General features: G+C 38.2%; 1 protein-coding gene across 1 annotated transcript in view; it reads right to left on the reverse strand.

Annotated features, from left to right (window-relative positions):
• Positions 1 to 917: 917 nt before the first annotated feature.
• Positions 918 to 21,862, reverse strand: part of LOC139478161 (RING finger protein 11-like) — a 55,132-nt gene continuing 34,187 nt past the window's right edge. The window contains exon 3 of the mRNA XM_071260499.1: positions 918 to 8,281. Coding sequence (XP_071116600.1) covers positions 8,110 to 8,281 — 172 coding nt within the window. The 3' untranslated portion in view covers positions 918 to 8,109. The remainder of the gene's footprint in view (positions 8,282 to 21,862) is intronic.

Consider the following 21,862-nt stretch of genomic DNA (forward strand, 5'->3'; position numbering starts at 1 on the left):
CACATCTAGCATTAGTTACTTGAAACATTACTGTAGCAACAATTAACACATACCTCTCTCTCCAAGAAAACAGTAGCTGTAATAAAAGTGTACATAATTGTCTTGTGCTCTCTTTGTTGTGAGATGCATGAAAATAAAGTTCTTGAAAAATATAATATAAATGTAATCATAAACATTTAAGTATCACTGATTTCTGAAAAGGGGCTTTTGCAATGAAACACATTTTGCAAAATCAACAATCTAAAGTTTGGTGGAAGTGAAAATCCCAAAAGAAACTCAAACTAATAATATTCATTATCATATAGGCTGACATGTTGTGGGAACAAATCTGAGCATTTCTCAAGTACCTTTTCTGTAATGTTGCCATAGTAGCAGGCTACATTGGTTATTCTTTGGAACAGACTTTGTGGATTTGTATCCTACTGGAGAAAACTGTCAACAAATAATTAGTAACATCTTACGTTTTTCCATATCTTGTTGTGGTCATAGTGGTCTAGCAGCTTCTAGCAGTGAGGAAACAACTTGTTGGCAAAATATATTAAAGTTTGTGTTTACTGAGTGAAGTCCTTGAAGTAGACATACAATGGCCAATCCACTGGGTGCTGGGGTGGCAATCAAGCATCCATTTACCTTGTAGGTTACTGCAAGCTCAGATATCTGGAAGAGGTGGATCCCGCAATGAGGATACTAGGAATGATGAGTGGTCTAGCTTCGGTGACAATAGGCCATTGGTTACAAAAGTGAGCAACAAAATGCCTCCTTACCTGTGATAAAGTAAGTGTGTTACAATCGTTCCTTCAGATGCCAAGGGTAATGTGCACAGGTGCAGTAACTAGAAGGCCATCATGCTTTAAGGTGGACATCACCAGTTTTAATCTCAGAAACACAACTCAAAGGCTTAGAATCTTTTTGTGAAATGAAGATCTTTATTTATTAAAGATGGGATTGCATGATGAGAACTGTGGTTGAACCAAATTAAATGGATCCTCAAGCCTTTTGCCTTATCTTTGTGAACTGATGTGCTTCAATGATCATCTCATACCATGGAGTGGTGTAATACATGTCTATCCTTGTACCAACTGTTGATGACAGTGTGCATCACATATACTCTCACTTTCAATACAAACAAGAAAAAGAAATATAACAAAAGATAAGCACAATATCCCTATGCATGTGTGATGCACACTAGTTATAAACAAAACAAAAGGGTAAAGAAAAATAAAAGCTTGATAAACAGAAACTTGAAAGACATACATACAGAAGCACTGTAGCTCATCACAGATATATATTGTGTTAGTCAGGAAGTCCAACATGATATTTGGGAAAGTTTCAGAATACACATACAAAATTAGAATAATTTTTTTAAGAAATGTTGACACAAATGACACTGAAAATTATTTTGTTTATATTTTCATAATGTGTTTTGGCCATACTCCATGACTTAATATGAAAACACATACCAACTCATCATGTAATCATTATATGAGTAAGGAAACAAATTTCTCATAAGTTATTAAAAAAATGGAAAGTAATCCCAATGGAAATATGCTCACAACTGTCAGCAAAACATTTACTCAGAATCACCTGCATTACTTGACATTGATGTATCAATAAACTTCATACATAATACTCTAAGTCTGATTATCTGTCATATCTACAACCTGAAAAGTAATAGCCAATGTCTCATGGTATCAGGAGTTGTTAATGTCATAGACCACCAACAACTACTCAACCATATATGCACTGTATGATCAAGAAAACATTGGACATGCATGAAACTGTTGGAGTTCTCTCATCATTTTCATTAAGCAAACAAAGCATGACAATTTTTCATTCATACACGAGAAGACTAGATATGAAACAAAACCTGTACACTATCTACAAGTTATATTACATTTCACATGTGTACACCTTAACAATATTAGTACATACATGCTTCCTCAGTAACATGAGTTCAAAGGCAACCATGACAAACTATTATCACAATTAGATTTTATCACAATATCATAATAAAGAAGCTGAGAGTCCCTAAACATGTTCAAAGTATTTAAACTGAAATCTGTCGGCAATAAAGATCCATCAATACATGTCTGAATAACATGGACAATATAAATGCAGTAAATGCTTAATCATAATGGGGTTATACAAAAACATAGACAGATTCTTTTCGTTGCAAAACTTTGCTAAAGATGTACATGGTAGAATCAAATCTTTTAAATTCTAAATATACAATGATCCCTTGTTACAACGCCACCTTCGGGGTCCAAATAATTGATGAGCGTTATAGATGATCAGCGGTTAAAGGAAGGTCGAGTCGTAGGTGGTAGATGACCAACCAAAACAGTATACATACTCTGCCTACCTAACACGATCTACGTTGCACGTTCCAGAGTTTCAAAAAACATTAGAATAGACGTTATTTATGATTCATAGTGTAAAAAAACATTTATCGAGTATTAATATGCGCTTCCAAAAAAACAAAACACATCGTATCCCTTCAGGTGAATAAGCAGGTAGATCTATAACAAACTTAGTCAATAAAAGTATGAAATTTGATATAAAACATCACTAGACATGATGATTTACCATTTAAAATGTATTTCCTGCTCTCAAAGGCATTGTTTTATATGCAGAGATTAAGATTACTGTGTGTATCTTCTCATAAACTAAGCCGGAAATAGCAATCAGCTGTGCACACGTTCCCTCCCAATCTACAGGTGATTCAGTTAAAATGTACCCAGTGATACAACTTTAAAGAAATTTGATGCAATGGTCGGAAGAAATTGTATCTGAAATTATTATTTTCTCAGGAATAATACATTCCAATGTCGTGTTATTTTAATTGCAGCTAATTATTGAATGAAATCTTGAATATAATTAAAAAAAAAATTTGCAAACATCAGTCCAGATAAACAATGAACATTTTTTTTATTACCAGATATTATAATAATAGGATTGATTGGTATTTCCGGTGTTACGTGATCGTGGTGATCAGCTGATAATGTTTTCTGGGATGGGGGAAAGCGTTGTGTCTTTCGAAAACTCAAGTTTATTAAAAATGTTAGTAAATTTTGGGAGCCATGCTTTAGCGCGCTCTATAACCGAGTTAGCGTTATTTTGAAGGGCGCAATAACGAGGGAACACTGTATATACATATTTCTTTTCAACAGGTATGACAAAGTGATATCTCTGCTCAAATACACACAAACTCTGTGGGCTTTGACCATATGTTATGACCAAATTTATTTACTCTGCCTGGGTTGTTTTGTTGTGACGGATCTTGAATTCAAGCAGCTGCTATTAGGCCCACTGCAACAATCCTCATATTAACTGGATTGTAGCCCCACAACTGATTTTGTGATCATATAACACAAATAAATGTGTAAATGTGTGTCCCATAAGACTAGTATTTCGAGAACCTAATATTTCCACAGCAGGTGTGGGCAGTGCACACCTCTTACACCACCAGGGGCTCTGACAATGCAAGTTTCTCCACAAAAAAATCATTCTCCAATGTCATACACATGTACCAGAGAAGCAAAAGAACTTCATTTTCCCACCCAAAACACATTTTTTCCCAGACATCCAATATGTCCATCAAAAAATTCTTTTAAGCTTTTTTTAAAAGAAATCCCACTGTGCTAGCATGGGAAGGTATAAGCACTTCCGATTTAATGACATCACTTCCCTTTGGAGAATAGACATGCCATATATGCAGTGTGACTTCAAAACAAAGTTTTATGCCTGTAGCTTCATTAACAAAAAATATACTTGCACTAGCAGTGTAATAACAAGTTCCAGATTGGGGAAAAAAACACATTCATAATGGAAGATAATTTCAAGACAGAACGTACCCTGCCTCCAGTTCCTTCTGGTTAAGTGACCTTCAATTTCAACCACATGCTTGATTGTTTCTATTTGAAAACATGTGCTTTTGCTCTCATCCAAACACAGTTGGTTGCTTCAGGGCTCAAATGCTTTACAATTCAAGACCAAATTTCATGATTTTACTGAAAATATCCATCATATAAATCAAATATGACATCCCTTGGTGTAATTCAAAGGACCGGTAACAATAAAAGAATTCCATATGCTACTGATCAGAACCACAGTCCTACCACTGATATCATTAGATGGTCGTCACTTGTCATACATCAGTATTTAAATGATATAACCACTATCATGGCTATATGCCTTCTAAAAAGAATCTGCTTATACATTTTTGTATTGTTTATCATAAAAAGTGTGAAATATTTATGTTGACATGTTAAAATCTATTATGGTTACTGAGATGACTGTGTAATAGCATTCTTGGTGTAACGTATCTGAGGGAATAACTTCTTGCAGCATCACTTAAATGACTGCTTAAAATGGCCAGTATAGTTCAAGTCAGCCAGAAATGAGCTGTTAAGAATTTTTTAGGAAGTTAACAGCAGAATTCTAAAGACTGAGACCTACTATTTTGTCTTCACAAGATTTACATAATTTTGACTATCAAACATCAAATGCAAAGGTAAGTTAATATGTTTAAAAAGCTTGTATTTGATATTATTTCATGACCAATCAAAGTATTGCTTACCAGTTCATGAAGTGACAGTTGGGATATGTTTTCTAATCAAGCAACCTCGAAAAGGGATATTCCAAATGCCATTGACTGTCTGTACAACTGATTCAGTCAAAATCATTGTTTATCTCTCAGTTCTGTTGGATAAACATTTGGAACGAAAGACTTTCCATAGCATGTGGGAAGTACTGCCATACAATCTTGACGACCTTTTCCAGAATTTCAGTTTGTTTAGTTTTCAAATTTTGAATAGAGAATATTTCAAAAATGTTTTTCAAAGCTTAGTCTAGAACAAAAGTTGCCAGTTTGAAACTAGCGCGGTAAAGATTAAGAAAGCTGCTTTCTGTTTGGCTAATGTCCACTTCTTGCTTGTCATTTCATTGGTCGGTCAAGGTTTGCAAAAGGTCGTTCTAACAAGACTCCATATGAGAGATGTTCTCTGCTTCATAGCATTTATTCATCTGCAGAAAAGGTTTGTATATACTTTGAAACTTTGTTCCTCATAAACACATGACACATCCATAAATTCTCTTCCTTCCATATGGGATGACCTCAGATCTTTGTTTAGAGATAGTGAAAATTAAGATCTGATTTTACTTTATGTTATTCACTCCTTAGCGTCATTCTTCTGTCAAATGTCCTAAATTTGCAGGTGATAAGAAGAAAAAGGTAGGTGTTCAGACATAATCACATTCATTGGGCTATGTATACATATTCCACTTCATACGAGTACATTGTCCCTGGCAAAAGTTGGCAATGTTGCACAGTGAAGATAAGTGAAGATAAGTTAAAATGGCATTACTGCAAAGTCATATGATTCCAAACAGTGTGAAGATTATTGCACTTCTATAGCAAAGTGTGTACATGTGTTTGTACTAGTCCAGAGTACAGTTTTACAGTGTTTCCCCATTGATATGCCATGGTCACAGTTTAACATGGATACCCCACTCAGACATAGTATACTGACTTCCAAAAGGACCAGGCCTTGTCTTATCTCATTTATCTTTTTGGTATGACGTGGGCAAGGTTTGAACCACTGACTTTCAGCTCACCCTGGAAGACTAGACGACGGAGGCACTCCAAACAGTGTGGAGTAGTTCTATCCATATTCCAATTAACTACTGATGGTAAGTTGAACAATGCTAAAAGAAACTTATAATCATTGTCATCTATATGCTTTCAGCTTCATCACCTTTTTATCCTTAAAAGTTTGATTTATCTTTCTGGACCTTGTGGTTTCTCTTTCAAGTATCTTACAAAACAATTGGAAAAAGGATCGTTTCTTACTAACTGGCATATGCAAATCCAGTTGTCTTGCTTCTTATATTAATCAGCTTCCTTGACCTAAAGATTTCTATGTAAAAGATTCTAATGATGTTGTAAGAAATCTTGTATTTTTTTCAGTTGTGTAAAAAAAAAAGAAGGTAATTATTAACAAATCCTGAATGGTACTGCATGAATCCCTAAAGCTGCTGGCTCATTTGTTCAGGCTGTTTCGAGAAGAAGACAAAAGTAAACAGATTGAAATGACAGATGACAGAAAATTCATCATGCCATAAACTCATTTGGACCCTCAGTTCTGTTGAGAAAACAATCCCAGCATCTTTCATTTCGAGTTAAAAGTAGCTGCCTACCTATATCCAGCCTCTTAACAAGTCCTAGTGACACATTTCCAGCAGAGCTGTTAGGACATTAATTTAAGTGTTAAAAGAAAACATTACACATATTGTATATTAGTATACTAACTTCTGACCTTAAGTTAGTTATTCAATTCACTGGTTTCACTAACATGTTTACTATAAGTTGGATTAAACAACAAAAGCTGATAAATTCATAGATAATAACCTTCTTAGTTTCATTATTAGTAAAGGTTTCGAATCATGAAGTCAAAATTTGCATTAATGAGACTATGTATTTGGTTTATGGATTACCACACATTGACAGTCGTTTTAACTTCTGCTAAATAACTCATTATATCATGCAATGTTTAGGTGCCTTGGCAGGATAGAGCCAACAGATAAAACAGGATCCGTTGGGTCATTTACAAATAAATGTGCAAAAACAAACAGTCAGTGTTTACAAACAAATATATCTCCTCCCTTTTCTATTAGCGATCGAGTCAGAATTGACCTTTGGGAATACAGACAAATTACTGGGATTATTGTAATCAGTTAAGATGCTAAGGGCGTAACTGGAAAAAATAACAAACTCTGAAGCAATGTGTGAGAGGATGTTAGCAGACACAGTTTCCATAATCAGTGCTTGTAGACAGATCTCTATGGCATGGGTTCTTTTCCAGAATTGAAACAGTTGGACTTGGACAAACAAATTTGTATCTGGCTATATTTTGTTGCTGTCTGACATTATTTCATAATGAAATGACAGGCTAGGCAGACTCGAACTCATAGAAGAGAGCAGCTTCCCTTTTTTCTATCAGGCCGACCTGGATTGCAGCGAAAGGCGATCACTGACCAAAAAAATTATAGGCAATTGTCTCTTTGCCTCTATGGTAGTTAGGGACCAACTATTTGATATTCTGGAGGAGGACTGGGATTTTGTATCGAGATGAGATATTTTTTCAGCTACAGCTACAAAACCAGATTTTTATTACTTCAAACTATGAGCCTGATTTAAAAAAGAAAGAAAAACACCATGCAACATATAAGTTTTGTGGCAGGCAATTTCCTTTTATCAATGGTCTGAAGCATAATTTTTTTTCCAAGAATTTTTGGGGACAATTTATATTTTTCGATATATCCAAGGCTCCCTACTCCCAGAATATCAAATGGGCGGTCAAATTATCCCATTGTTTACTTTCAGACAAGTTTCAGCACGAACTATATTGACTGTAACTGTCCGATTGGCTTAACATTGACCTTGTGGGATAATATATATTAATGCGCACTATCCAGGAGAACTTTCTATGTTGAGTTATGGTATATGTGGTAATACCATATATCAATACAATGTTTATTCCTAAAACAGGATGTGAACCATTTCTAAATATGTCTTATGCCAGGAACCTGTTTTTAAGCCCAGTGAGGGGAATGCCCCTAGATATTGGAGGGATGATTTCACCTGTCATTTTTTATCATCTGTTTTATGCTATTTCCGTTTTACAAATATAACTTTGGTCAAGCATGTGTGATTAAGTATGACCTAAAGTATTAAAATCTGAAAAGTTTCTATGATGAGTTTACTTGCACTTTAGCATGTGTGGATGTATAGCTAAAACATGTTGAATATAAATTAGATCAAGGATTACATCTGTTACCTTAACTTTAAGTGGATATGTGGATAAGAAACATGCACTGTGTACAGTATGATGACATATATATACAGACTCCCAGGCAGAAGGAGGGATCTCCAGTACAACTGTGTGCCCAACTCTTCCACTGGGTCAAGTGCTGGCACTTCAGTCTCCTTAACACCATCACACACTACTGATTGGAGAAGCCAGAGTTAGCCACAGAAATTGTGTTGTAGGTAAGCTTGCTAATCTTAGCACCGCCATCTGGCTCAGTATTCCTACAACTACCAGTCAATCAACTTGTCTCGTATGTGGTAAGAAGCGCAGCATCTACAGGCTCCATACAGGAAGGACATGTAAATGACCGCATTAACCAGTCATCAATACACTCTTTGTGATATGTGTGCATACATGGCAAAAATCGCAACATATCTCCCAGTAGAAAATCTCCCATGCATATCACACATCTGAAAAAAAAGAAGAAAAATCAAATGAAGTAAGGAACTCGCCATTAAATGGTTTTCACAACATCCAGCAGGTCCAGTGAATAATTTATGTTTTTGTGCAAAACCGGAGAACAAATTAATTTTTGCAAACATTTTCCCAGTATTGTGAAAATATAAAGTCCTGAATGACATCCTCAGAGGAATTGACAACAATGGAGCAACATATCTTGTTTTGCTGGAGCTCTCTGCTGCTTTTAACACGATCGACCACTCTGCTCTACAATCTACACTCACAAATAGATTCCATGTCAAAGATGTGGCTTTGAAGTGGTTCAAGTCATATTTCAGACAGGAAGCAGTCGGTGGTCATTCAGGGTCAAATATTACAGTCAAGGAAAGGTGATGTTGTGGGTTCCCTAAGAATCAGTACTTGGCCTGCTGATATTTTAAGGTCTTCCAACTTGAGTATGCACTTGTACGCACATAATACCCAGATTTAATTTCATTTAAGCCACTGGACTATACTTCAGCAGTTTGCAACCTCAGTGCAGTGTTTTATTCAATTCCTCCCTTAGTATGGAACCAAACATCAACAGCTTCTGCCAGAGAGTGTATTTCCATCTTCATAACATCAGCATGATCTGCAGATACATGGGTGTGAAAACAACATCTGCACTAGTTCAGGGTTACGTAACATCTCGCCTAAAATTACTGCAATCGCCTACTCACTGGCCTCCCAAATCATCTTTTGTACAAACGAGAAAAAGTCAAGAATGCAGCTAGATTGATCACCAGAACCAAAAAGATTGAACACATCACTCCTGCCATGAAAACTCTTCATTGGCTTGCCATCAAATTCAGAATCCAGGACAAAACCCTTCTCCTTGTTTCCAAGAGCGTGAAAGGACAAGCCCCAAAAGAACTGTCTCAACTTCCAAATATTTTGCGTGTGTGTGTTTTTATACTCATAAACAAGCTTCAAACTTGGGATTAGAGCCGATTTTTATAATATATCATTTCTAGAACTTTAAAAAGTTGATGTGATTACAGAAAGGTCAGTTGCAATAATCTTACAATTCAAGCAATTCATTCACAAGCATTTTCTGTTTCACAGATCACTTACACATGACATTGATATGATAAACCATAACAAGTTTTCTTGATTCCAGTTCCCGGCCCTACCTACATGTATAATCCTGACCAAAAGTCTAGGTACCATTACTTTAAACAATTCTAGGCTACCATTGATCCATATAATCTTCACATCAGTCCTAGTCATATGTTTTAGATCATAAAAAAAATGCTAATAAGAAACATGCACCAAATAACATTAAATAAAACTATGAGTGAGTGAGTGGTTTTACACCACTTTTCGCAATATCACAAGCTTGGGGACAACAGAAATCAAACAATAGTTATCACTGTGTTTAATTCTAAGAATTATACCTCATTAGTCATAATGTCTGCTTTGGCTGCAATCACACTTTAAATCTGTGGATTTTTCAACAGACAACCTTTTCACTGCTATTCATATCTAACAGACATGAGGGAAACCCTATCCTCTGCAAGATGCAACAGTGGGCAAATGGCACTTCTTTCAACCAAAAAACCCTCATCATCTAGATGCAGATATATTGAGGAGATGGGTGGGACTAGTTCTTGATGTAATATAGGTAGTATTCTTAATTCCTATGACTATCTCACCAATATTACATCATTAGAAGGTATACACCAGAGGGACCGGTGGGATTTGGCATCTAGTATCCCCAGATAGTTGCCAGCAGTTAAGTGGGAATATATGACGTCACTTAATAGTATCCATTACAACTTCTAGGGCTCATAAATATGTTGTCATTTCCAACTGAAGATGTCACCATTGTGTCCTGTCGGTGATCTTGACATATTTATTTGAAACATTACATATTCGGTACTGATGTCTAATATGACATGATTTCCTGGTGGCTGGTACAGTGTTACATCCAAAACTATTTCCCTTCACCTGAGTAGAGGTGGTGAAGTGGTGGGTGTGTTGAATCCACCAATGTCATTGAGCTGGTGGGGGTTCAGTTAGGTCATGCAAATTCTAGTCCTCTGGGTTTCTTTATCCAGGCTTGTAAGGGACATAACTGCAGCCTCCCTCTGTAAGTTAGAGATGTTAATGTATCTAGATGTAACATCCACCAACCATGTGACCTCGGTGTGCACTTCAGATTATATCTCTTGCTCTTGAGTAGCTTTCAAGAGTTCCTTTGATAAGCTGTAACCTTGACCCTACAGAGACAATGTATTGGATTTGTTCAAACTCTGACTTGTCTTGTTGAAGTGAACCAGCAAACACAGCTATGAGAGTAGCCATTGTGAAAGACTGCATTTTGTTTGTTTTGCAACTTGTCCTGATCAGCTGATAGGGAGTCATTGATGTATCGGTGCAGTCTTAATAGCCTTAGATGAGCAAACCCGATGACAGGTTTGATAGTCTAGGTAAACAGTAAACCTGCGAATCGTAAATAAGGTTGACAACTGGGATGAATGGGGATGAGATGATGTGACCTATCATCCAGTCTTCATGTCCGGGGGAGCTCTTTAGCTTTTGGATTGATTCAATTTGAGATTTGGGAGATCATACTAGATAATCCCTGTTGAGTACTTTCATGTCGATTATCAAGTGCATGTCCGATGCATTTTTCTTCAGAACCAGAAAGACTGTGGCAAGGGAGGAGAATCCCTTGGTGGTGTCTAACCCTTGAATGCCCGGACTGCACCTTGACTACAAGTATATGTATGGCCAAGTTTGAGGCAGCCAGCTTGGCCCCAGCCAGCTTGGCCCCAGCCAGATGGAATTAGCACCCTATGGGATGGACCACAAGTCTAGGATGATGTAGAATCAATCAGATGAACCCCAATTGGTCCCGTGGTTGGCATTGTGTTGAATACCAGTAGTCTGCAATCAACGTCCGTCAGACAGGCCAAGTTGACAGGATCCGGAGAAATATATTGAACTGGAGAGCCACACAACAGAGATCGCTTCTTGGAGTGTCTCTGCCTTTGCCTTTGTCACACTCTGTAAAGGTCTGTTAACTCTTGGTGGAGGTGGTGGCCTTGAGACATGCTTGTCTGTCTTGTTGGGATGGGTCATGAAAAGAATCCCGCCCTGATGTCCCATGTCCTCTTTTGGGATGAGTTCACTGAACATGATTATCGGCTGGATGTTTCTGGAAGTCAGGCTGCCTCTTGCATCTTGAGGATATGGTCTTGATAACGAAGCTGGGAATGAAACTCAACTGTTCCAGGCTCACGTCAACTCTGTCGTCCAAGGATTTATCTGCATCCTGATTGATTGAGGGAATGATTTATTTGATACTGGCAGCAAACGTTGCTGTTGATGTACTGATGTTGAACATCTGCTTGTTGCCAGTGTTGAGATCCTTCAATCTAGCCATTTCAACTAGCAGCTGGGTGGACAGAAATTTTACTTGCTCCCTTGCATTACCCAAGTGTCTCTCAGTGGGGGAATGCTTCCCATGAAGAGACATGTTTCCCTTTATCCTATTCTTAGTAGTGAGTCTGGTAGAGTTTTTGCTGGAAATCTAGTGCACTTTCTTGATGGTAAAGGTTTACGATATTTTCTTGAGTATAGTGCACACTTTTTAAAAAAAAAACACAGCTGTGTAGAAGGGGGTGCGCATTATACACACAATAATGAGTTTTGATGTTTCCCCTCCCCCTCCCCCCCCCCAGCCCCCAACGGAAAGACATTACCGTGAGCACGTAACACCGGAAATAACATGGCAACAAATCCATACTGAAGTATGCAAATTAATGATGTAATTACAGAGTGGCTATCCATTTAATATTGTTTTAATTAATTTCAGCGAAATCGTGTGTGAAGCGATCAGAAGATCGCACAACTCACCGTTCTTAACAGCAACCACAGTCAGATTACCGCTATTGATGCCTTGAAACAAACTTTAGCTGACAGAGAATGGATTCATATACAGTGTTCCCTCGTTATTGCGCCACTCAATGTAGTGCTAACTCGGTTATAGCACAGTAAAGCATAGCTCCCAAAATTTACTAACATTTTCAATAAACTCAAGTTTTCCAATGACGCGATGTTTTCCCCCATCTCAGAAAACATTATCAGCTGACCACTGCGATCACGTTACACAGGAAATACCAGTCAACAAATCTGAACTTAAGTACACAATTTCATCCTATTATCATAATATCTGGTAATAAAAAAAATTTTCATTGTTTATCTGGACTTATGTTAGCAATATATTTCTTTAATTATATTCAAAATTTCATTCAATAATTATAATAGTGTTTACAAATATAGCTGCAAAACAGCAATTACGGGCTCCAAGTAACACTGTGCACAAACGTCCCTGTTCGAAACCTCAAAGGGTTTCCTTGTACCAAATCTGTCAAATGTAGGCACCACTTGCAGGGTACTGCCGCTACGAAATTGTCATGTGCAGGGGTGTTCTAAACCCATTTCCGACCGTGAACATGTTCGAATCCTTCAAGCAAGTACCAACTCAATAAAAAAATAGTCACCGGACATCACCGCTATGAAATTGGCGTGTTCCAGGGGTGTTCCAAATATAAATAAAAAATTAACACAAAGCGGTGGTTCTTTTAGCAAGAACAAAAGATGAGGTACATATGTGCAACTAACTTCATGTCAACTTTCAATAGTTTCTGTGGAGAACCTTAAAATGATGTTTAAAGTAAAATTTCAGTGAAATTTTTTTATCAAAATCAAAATCCAATAGGGCCGTCACTATGAAAGATATCCAAAAACGGCTGACAGAGTTTGATGTGTTATGTATGGAGACAATTCTCAGAAAGTTTGAAATCATTTCATGCAGTGGGTTCAGAGGAGATAGGATTTGAAGACATATTCCCTAAAAACCCTGTGTTCAAACCAAACCTTGAATCCAATATGACACATGACCAATGACCAAAGTCAAAGAAGAAAAAATGTCATGGAACTGAAGCAGCAGATATATGCAAGGTTTGAAAGTAATCGGACAAGCGGTTGCAGAGCAATAGGGGGAAATACATCTTCAAAAATTAATTGTTTTTCAGTTATCTGCCCTTGGCTATTGGGGCTATGGCCTTGGAATTTTGCGGAACCTGGTATTCAACAGTCTTCATACACATACAAAATTTGAACATAATCTAGCCAGTGGTTATTCTGCTAGCTCTGGTACAACAATCGGCGGAATAATAATAATATTAAATCGAATGATAACACTGGGGGTCTTCAGCCTTTCGGCTTGGTGACTCTGTAACAGGCTATAACTTCTTTATCAATTGAGCTTCAGTCAAACGGATTAGCATTCTGTGTTCGCCAGGACCCCGGGTTTCTGTCGCAATGCTTAGATAAAGTGCCGAACCTGTTTCCGACCTCGTCCATGTTAGAATCCCCAAATGGTTTGTTTGTACAGACGCTGTCAAAAGCAAGGAAACGCTTGCGAGACTTCGCCTCTACGACATTGACATGCCCAAGAACGTCCCGGGATGTTCTACACCCATTTCAGGTGTCGTCGATGTTCGAATCCGAATATGGTTTGCTTGTACCAACACCGCCAAATGCAAGGAACCGCTTGCGAGACATCACCACATGTGTCCCAGTTAGTTCTTAACCCATTTCCGACCTCCAATCATCGTGTTCGATCCCCAAAGGGTTTGCTTGTACCAACTCTGTCAAAAGCTAGTCACCGTTTGCAGGACATTACCGCTATAAAATTGGAGTGTGTCAGAGTGAACCAGAGTGTTCTAAACCCATTAAACATCATTTGCTTTAACAATGCCGTCAAAAGTAAGGTAAGGTAGCATTTGGCAATTGGCTGAGTAAAGTATTAAGTCAGGGAGCCTGGCCACCCGATCCCGATAATCGCCTCTTAAGACAAGCATGGGTTGCTAAAGACTAATTCTAACCCTCATCTTCAAGGGTAATTGACAGTCAAAGGTAGATAATCCTACCTAGAGCTTCATTCTCAGTATTTTGAAATCAAATATTACCACCAAGCAGTGTTACTTTTAGCATGCAACCAAGAACAAAAAATGAGGTACATATGTGAAACTAACTTCATGCAAACTTTCAATAGTTTCTTTAAAGAACCTTACAAGATATGATCTTTAAAGTAAAATTTCAGTGAAAAAATAACCAAAATCAAAATCAAATTTGGCCGTCACTATGACAGATATCCAAAATTTGTTGTGTATGGAGACAATTGTCAGATGGGTCGGTAGCATTTAATTCAGTTGATTAAGAGTTCTGTACTTTTAAACAAATGTACCCCTAAAACACTGTGAAAATATTGAATTCAATATGGCTGCTAAAACTAGTGACCAATGGCCAAAGTCAAAGAACAAAAAATGTCAAGCACCTAAAGCAGCAGACACATGCAAATTTTGGAAGTAATCGGACAAGCTGTTGGGGAGCAATAGGCCAACATAAAATACTTGTTTTTTGGTTATCTGCCCTTGGTCGATTTTTGAAGAGATTCCGAGTTGTAGTTCTCGAGTTGGGATTGGAACAAAAAATGCCAGAATAATAAAGATAAAAAAATATAGCTGCGGGCAGCGATGTCGAGGTCTATGATTTCTAGAATTACTGAGTCATTCGGTTTCAGCCTACTCGAAACCGCTTTATAATACAGTGCATAAGAATATTGTACAAAAGTAATTAATAATTTGATATTTCACTGACTTCTTCTTTGATAGGCATTTAGAAGTTGGAGTACTAAGTAAGGATAAGAATTTATGGATGAACAACTTCTTTATTACAATTAAGAGTGACGTTTCGGTGTAGGTTCTATCAACGTTATCAAGCAAGTGATATACAGAGTGTGGTTGACAAGTATTTTACAAGTAGGAGGCAATGTTTATGCAGTAGAGTAAATATTGTTATACTGGAGTAGAGGAGCCTGTTACGTACACACAAGGGTAGTGATGACAATCGTTGGTGAAGTCTGTGACAGAAACGAAGGATGAAGCCAGTAATATAAACAACGGGATTATGGCTGATTGGAGCCTTTGATGAGTTGATGGTACGCCGGGGGGGGTATGAAAATCAAAATCAAATATGGCCGCAACTAATAACTATCCCATCAAATATGGGTAGCATTTCATGTGGTGGATTCAGAGTCGTATGCTTTGGAAGACCTATGAACCCCAAACACACTGTGAAAACCCTGAATCCAATATGGCTGCCAAAGCACGTGGCCAATGGTCAAAGTTAAAGAACAAAATATGTCAAGCACCTAAAGCAGCTGGCTCATGTAGAGTGTGAAAGTAATCGGAGTAGCGGTTTCAGAGCAAAGGGGCAAAATACACCTCATGCCAATAGTGTGTGAGTGAGTGAGTGAGTGAGTATGGTTTTACGCCGCTTTTAGCAATATTCCAGCAATATCACAGCGGCGAACACCAGAAATGGGCTTCACACATTGTACCCATGTCAGGAATCAAATCCGGTTTTTCGGCGTGACGAGCGAAAGCTTTAACCACTAGGCTACCTGACTGCCCCTCATACCAATAAATCATTTAGTTCCAGTCAATATGAATCCACTTTATAAATGCAGTGCACATGAGTATGCTACAGTGTAATTTATTACTTGATATGTCATTACACTTAGTGGCATAAGCCCAAACTCTCCCTGTCAGCATCCCCCCTCTCACTGAATCTGATACTCTTTAGCCATGATCTTATCAGTTGTTCCCTTGCTCCAGTGAAGCAGGCACGGTCAAGCTGGTCCAAGTTTGTTTACTTTAGGGCACTGATGGCATGGGCCAGCTTGACACTCAAGGATTGAAACATAACACTCCAAGACAAAACAGTGAAACTACAGTGACCAAATCAACTCTTTGAAAAACGTTTTGAAGGTAACAATTATAATAAAGTGTCTATTCACTGGAAACTAACATCCCTTGACCAATATTTAAATCATGTTCAATGTGGTAAGCATTTATATATATCGGGTTAAAACCCAATTAGGCAATGATGGTAGTTTAGGGTTAGGCTCATACTCATAGGTATGTTAGTAGACTAACCCTTAGTCTATATAATTTTGTAAAAACCAATAACGCCAATATATTGAAAAAGAGCCACACTGAGATGAGAGGTTCAGCTTTTAGAAAATTTTACACTTGTTTCATGTTTTAGGGCGCAGTAAGGGGAAGGCAGAAAGGACACTAAAAAGCTTGAGATTATGTGAGGCAGACTAGTGTTTTAATAGTATTCTGTTCAACTTGCTCTTTCAGTGAAAAATTGAAAAATGGATTTATACTGGAGCAAATTTACAATATGTTCGCCACTACAAATAATGTTCAAAACTGTTTGACTGCCATGAACACACAATGCCATTTGGAAAGTGTTCAAATGTAACAAATATCATATTTGGGGTAAAACTGGTAGTCAACTGGTAGTCTAGATCACATACTTTGTGTACACCTCTGAAAAGTGTAAATTGGCAGGGCTCACAAGGCCAGTTGTCTGACTTTCATTTTTGTTTAAGGCTCGGTGGCTGAATGGGTTAGATCGCTGACTTTGTGTGCTGGCCATTAGGTGCCTCACTCTGGCAGTGTGGGTTCGAATCCTGGACGGGACTCAACCCGAAAAAGTACGAGAATCTGTACTTTGCAAAGAAAGTGTTATCCCAAATATAACATTTGTTACATTTGACCACTTTCTAAATGGCATTGTGTGTTCATAGCTTTCGGCCATGGGAGCAGTGCCAATTTACACTTGACAGAGGGGTAAACAAAGTTCGTGATCTAGACTACCAGTTGTCGGACTTTCATTTTTGTGGAAGCCTCGGTGGCTGAGTGGGTTAGATCGCTGACTTTGTGTGCTGGCGATTGGTGCCTCACTCTGGCAGTGTGGGTTTGAATCCTGGAGAAACTGTACTTTGCAAAGAAACTGTTATCCCAAATATAACATTTGTTATGTTTGACTGCCACTTCAGATTATTAAAAGGATAATTAAATTATATGCCTCAATAACCTCCTCAAAATCTAACGTAGCAATGTAAAATGGTTCCTCAAACCTTTTTGAGAATAATATGATGGGTAAAATTTAAAACTTTATAATTAGTGGGTTTAATAAGTGGCGAACATATTGCAAAGTTGTACCCGTGCCAATATACACTTGTCAGAGTGGTACACGAAGCTTGTGAGTACCATTTGTCAAACTTCCATTTTTGTCCCAGATGGGACTCAACTCCAAAAATTACTAGGGTTTAAGAAATATCTTTCAAGAGCTATAAGCGTGTTCATAAACCTGCAGGTGCAATGGACATCATGCTACTGCCTAGTACTACAATTGGTGCACGTGGTCTTCTGGTGACATTCATGTAGATGTGAGAAGTTCAGTTAAAACAAACTATATAGAAATAGTTTCATCTTGGTTTTCCTTTCATGTAAATACCATAGTCAACCCCATTTCTTCTAACTTTGATGGCAAAGAGTATTTAAAACATAAATAAGTACAAAGTAACAAATGTCCTATTTGGAATAAAACTCTCTCTGTAAAGTGCATTATGTCAAATGTTGAATTCAGTTAGTAAATACTGTTTCTGCTTCATGTAAAAAACCCACTTGATTTGTTAATTATGAACATTTGTTTTAATTATTCATCAATGTCTACTGTACTTTTGATATTTTCGTACACAACTGACTAGATAAATGTTTCATGGCAAAAGAGTTATACTTTGCAATATGTCTTGCCTGCTTATGAAAGCATTAATAAGGCCATTATGTTACGCACAAAAAATTTAAATTTCAATGGGTTGTCTACAAGTTGACCAATATCTTTTTTTTAATCTGCAGAACATTTAAATGTTTCGAAAGTAGTTTAAAATAACCAAATATCAATATTTTAAAAGAAGACAATTATTTTCTGGACTCACATACATGTCGTCTGCTACAGAATAGCTTGTGGTCATTAATCAGTTGTGACACACTGGTGAAGCTGGCAATAGGACCCCTGCTGATAGCGGGAGTTTTGGGGGGACTGGAATGCAGTTAGCTGTTCCTCACTTTGAGGATTTCAGAGACCCTTATTCCACTAAGTGATTAGTCCATTTTGACAAAATTGGCGGGAGCCAGAGCATTCTCGGGTCTTCTGAAACCATTCCAGTCCTTGTTCATATTCAAATTCTCAAATGGTTTCTTTGTACCAATGTCGTCAAAAGTAAGACGCTGCTACGTAATTGGCATGTTCAGGGGTTTCCCAGGGCATAGAGCCCTAATAATAAATCGAATGATTACAATAATCTAGACAATCCCACTCTACATACACACATAAAATTTGGTCGAAATCGGACCAGTAGTTTCCGAGATACAAGTGTTCAGAGGTCTGCTGTATGGCAGTTTGTGGCAGGGGTCAAATAGTCCGGGAGAAAAAAAGGGTATAGCTCCCTTGTCCATTGAGCTACAATCAAAATGGATTAGTGTTCTGAGTTCACCAGGACTCCGGGTTATGTTGCATTGCTAAGACAAAGTGCTGAACCTGTTTCCGACCTCGTCCATGTTCGAATCCCCAAATAGTTTGGTTGTACCGACGCCGTCAAAAGTAAGGAAATGCTTGCAAGACATCGCCCCTACGACATTGACGTGTCCCAGGGTGTTCTACACCCATTTCACACGCCATCCATGTTCGAATCTGCATATGGTTTGCTTGTACCAATGCCGTCAAAAGTAAGGAAACTCTTGCGAGACATTGTCCCTATGACATTGACGTGCCCCAGAACATCCCGGGATGTTCTACACCCATTTCAGACGCCATCTAGGTTCTAGTCTGCATATGGTTTGCTTGTACCAACGCCGTCAAATGCAAGGCACCGCTTGCGAGACATCACCACATGTGTCCCAGTGAGTTTTTAACCTACGTTTGACTTTGACCATGTTCGAATCCTCAAATGGTTTGCTTGTACCAACGCCGTCAAATGTAAGGTACTGCTTGTGAGACATCACCAACGAAATTGACATGTGCGTGGGTGTCCCATGGTGTTTTAACCAACTTCCGACTTCGACTATGTTCAAATCCTCATAAGGTCAGACTGTCACCGCTTGCAGAACATTGTCGCTAAGAAATTGGCATGTGCCGGAGTGTCAGAGGGCTACTTAACTCATTTCCGACATCGACCATGTTCGAATCCTTACATGGTTTGCTTGTGCCAAAGCGTCTAATGTAAGCAATGCTTGCGGGACATCGCCGCTATGACATTGATTGTTCTGGGGTATACCCTTATCTTCTAAACCCATTTCTGACTTCGACCATGTACGAATCCTAAAATGGTTTGCTTGTACCAACGCCGTCAAATGTAGGCACCGACTGCGGACATTGCTGCTATGACATTCGCATGTGCTGGGTGTCAAAGGTTGTTCTCAACCTATCTACGACCTCGAATCTCAAAGGGTTAGCTTGTACCAACTCCGTCAAAAGATAGTCACCGTTTGCAGGACGTCTCCGAAATTGAGAGTGCCAGAGTGAACCAGAGTGTTCTAAACCCGGTTCCGACCTAGACCATGTTCGAATCCTCAAATGGATTGTTTGTACGTTGTACAAACAAAGTAACATAGTAACCGCAGGCAGGCTGGACATCGCCACAAGAAATCCTGTTCTGGGGTGTTGGGGGGCACGGGTGGCCCAGCCGTCAAAAGTAAGGTATGCTAGCATTTGGCAATTGGGAAATAAAGTAGCAAGTCAGGGAGCCTGACCACCTGATCCCTATAATCGCCTCTCAAGACAAGCATGGGTTGCTGAAGAACAATTCTAACCCTCATCTTCAAGGGTAGTCGACAGTTAAAGGGAGATAATCCTACCTAGATTTACGAGTGCTTCATTCAGTATTTGCACTCAAATCTGTTTTTAAATATTACAACCTAGCATTGTTACTTTCAGCATACAGCCAAGAACAAAATGAGGTTCATACGACTAAGTAACTTAATGTAAAGTCTCAGTTGTTTCTGTGAAGAACCTAACAAGATATGACCTTTTAAGTAAAATGTCTGCGAAAAAAATGATCAAAATTAAAATCCAATATGACCAACTATATCAGATTTCTTTAAAGTGGTATCACTGGGTACGATTTAACTGAATCACCGGTAGATTGGGAGAAAACGTGTGCATAGCTGATTGGTATTTCCGGCTTAGTTTACGAGAAAATACACATGAAGTCTTTGCATCTTTAATCTTTGCATATAAAACAATGCTTTTGAGAGCAGGAAATACATTTTAAATGGTAAATCATCATGTTTAGTTTCATGTCAAATTTCATACTATTATTGACCAAGTTTGTTATAGATCTACCTGCTTATTCACCTGAATGGAAACGATGTGTTGGGTTTTTTTGAAAGCACAGATTAATACCCGATCAATTCTTTTTTTACACTATGAATCATAAACAACTTCTGAAACATGCAATGTAGATTGTGTTAGGGTAGGCAGAGCATGTATACTGTTGGTCATCTACCACCTACAACTCGACCTTCGTTAAACCGCTGATCATCTATAACGCTCATCAATTATTTTGACCCCGAAGGTAGCATTGTAGCGAGGGATCACTGTATCATAAATGCCATACTTTGACTCGTTAAAATTTATACTTGTTATAGTTTGGCGATTCTATGTCAACACGTAGTGCTCGTGCTCACGTGTGCGGGAGCCTCGACGGTGACTGGTCAAACTGGTTCCATGTGAAAAATGATACCTGGCAATAGCGATCAGCTGCTTCGTTTAAGATTATAATTATTTTAAAAATATTTAGTAAAAGCTGCAACTAAAATAGCAACATATAGGAATATATTATTCCTGATAAAAAAATAGTTTCAGATACAATTTTTGATGATCCTTGCATTAAAATCTTGTAAAGTTATATCATCAGGTGTGTCTTGACCGAATCACCGGTAGATTCCAAGAAAGCGTGTGTCCAGCTGATTGCTATTTCTGGCTTAGTTTACGAGAAAATACACAAGGTAATCTGAGTCCCTGGATTTTTATCTCAAATTTGTACTGACCAAGTTTCTCATGACCAGTTCGTTTACGGTAATTCACTGAAGGGGTACGGTGTATTTTTTTCTGAGCATAATATTCAAATCTGCTAGAGGGGGGTACACATTATACTGGGGTGCGCACTATTCTCAAGAAAATACTGGAGTACCCCAAGCCGCGGAAAGTTTGTTAAGCTTCCTTTGATAGATGTTTGCAGAAGCTCTATCTAGAGCTTGGAGAACACATTCTCTATCTGCATGCGAGGCATCTAGGGTGGGGATTTCTGATCAGTTGACCAATGCTGCACCCTGAACACATGCCAGATGGCGACGGAGTGGGAGAGTATACTTACTGCTTACAAAAACGATTTGGCTCCACTAATCTGTTAATTCTGCTCTTAGCTTGTCTGTACTTGTCTTTAAGATGATCGCAATGAAGTTACAGTGTCAATAACAAAACCAAGTTGTTTTTTGTTTTTTTTAAAATGATATGATTGTTTGCATCTGGACACACAGGAAAGAAGTGTTGTTTTCCTGTCTTGAGCATGTGCAGTTGCATCTAGAAGAGGATAGGGTTTCCCTCACGACAATTAGATA

Source organism: Haliotis cracherodii, unplaced genomic scaffold, assembly GCF_022045235.1.
Source record: "Haliotis cracherodii isolate W230 unplaced genomic scaffold, xgHalCrac1.p SCAF_4, whole genome shotgun sequence".
NCBI classification, from domain to species: domain Eukaryota; kingdom Metazoa; phylum Mollusca; class Gastropoda; order Lepetellida; family Haliotidae; genus Haliotis; species Haliotis cracherodii.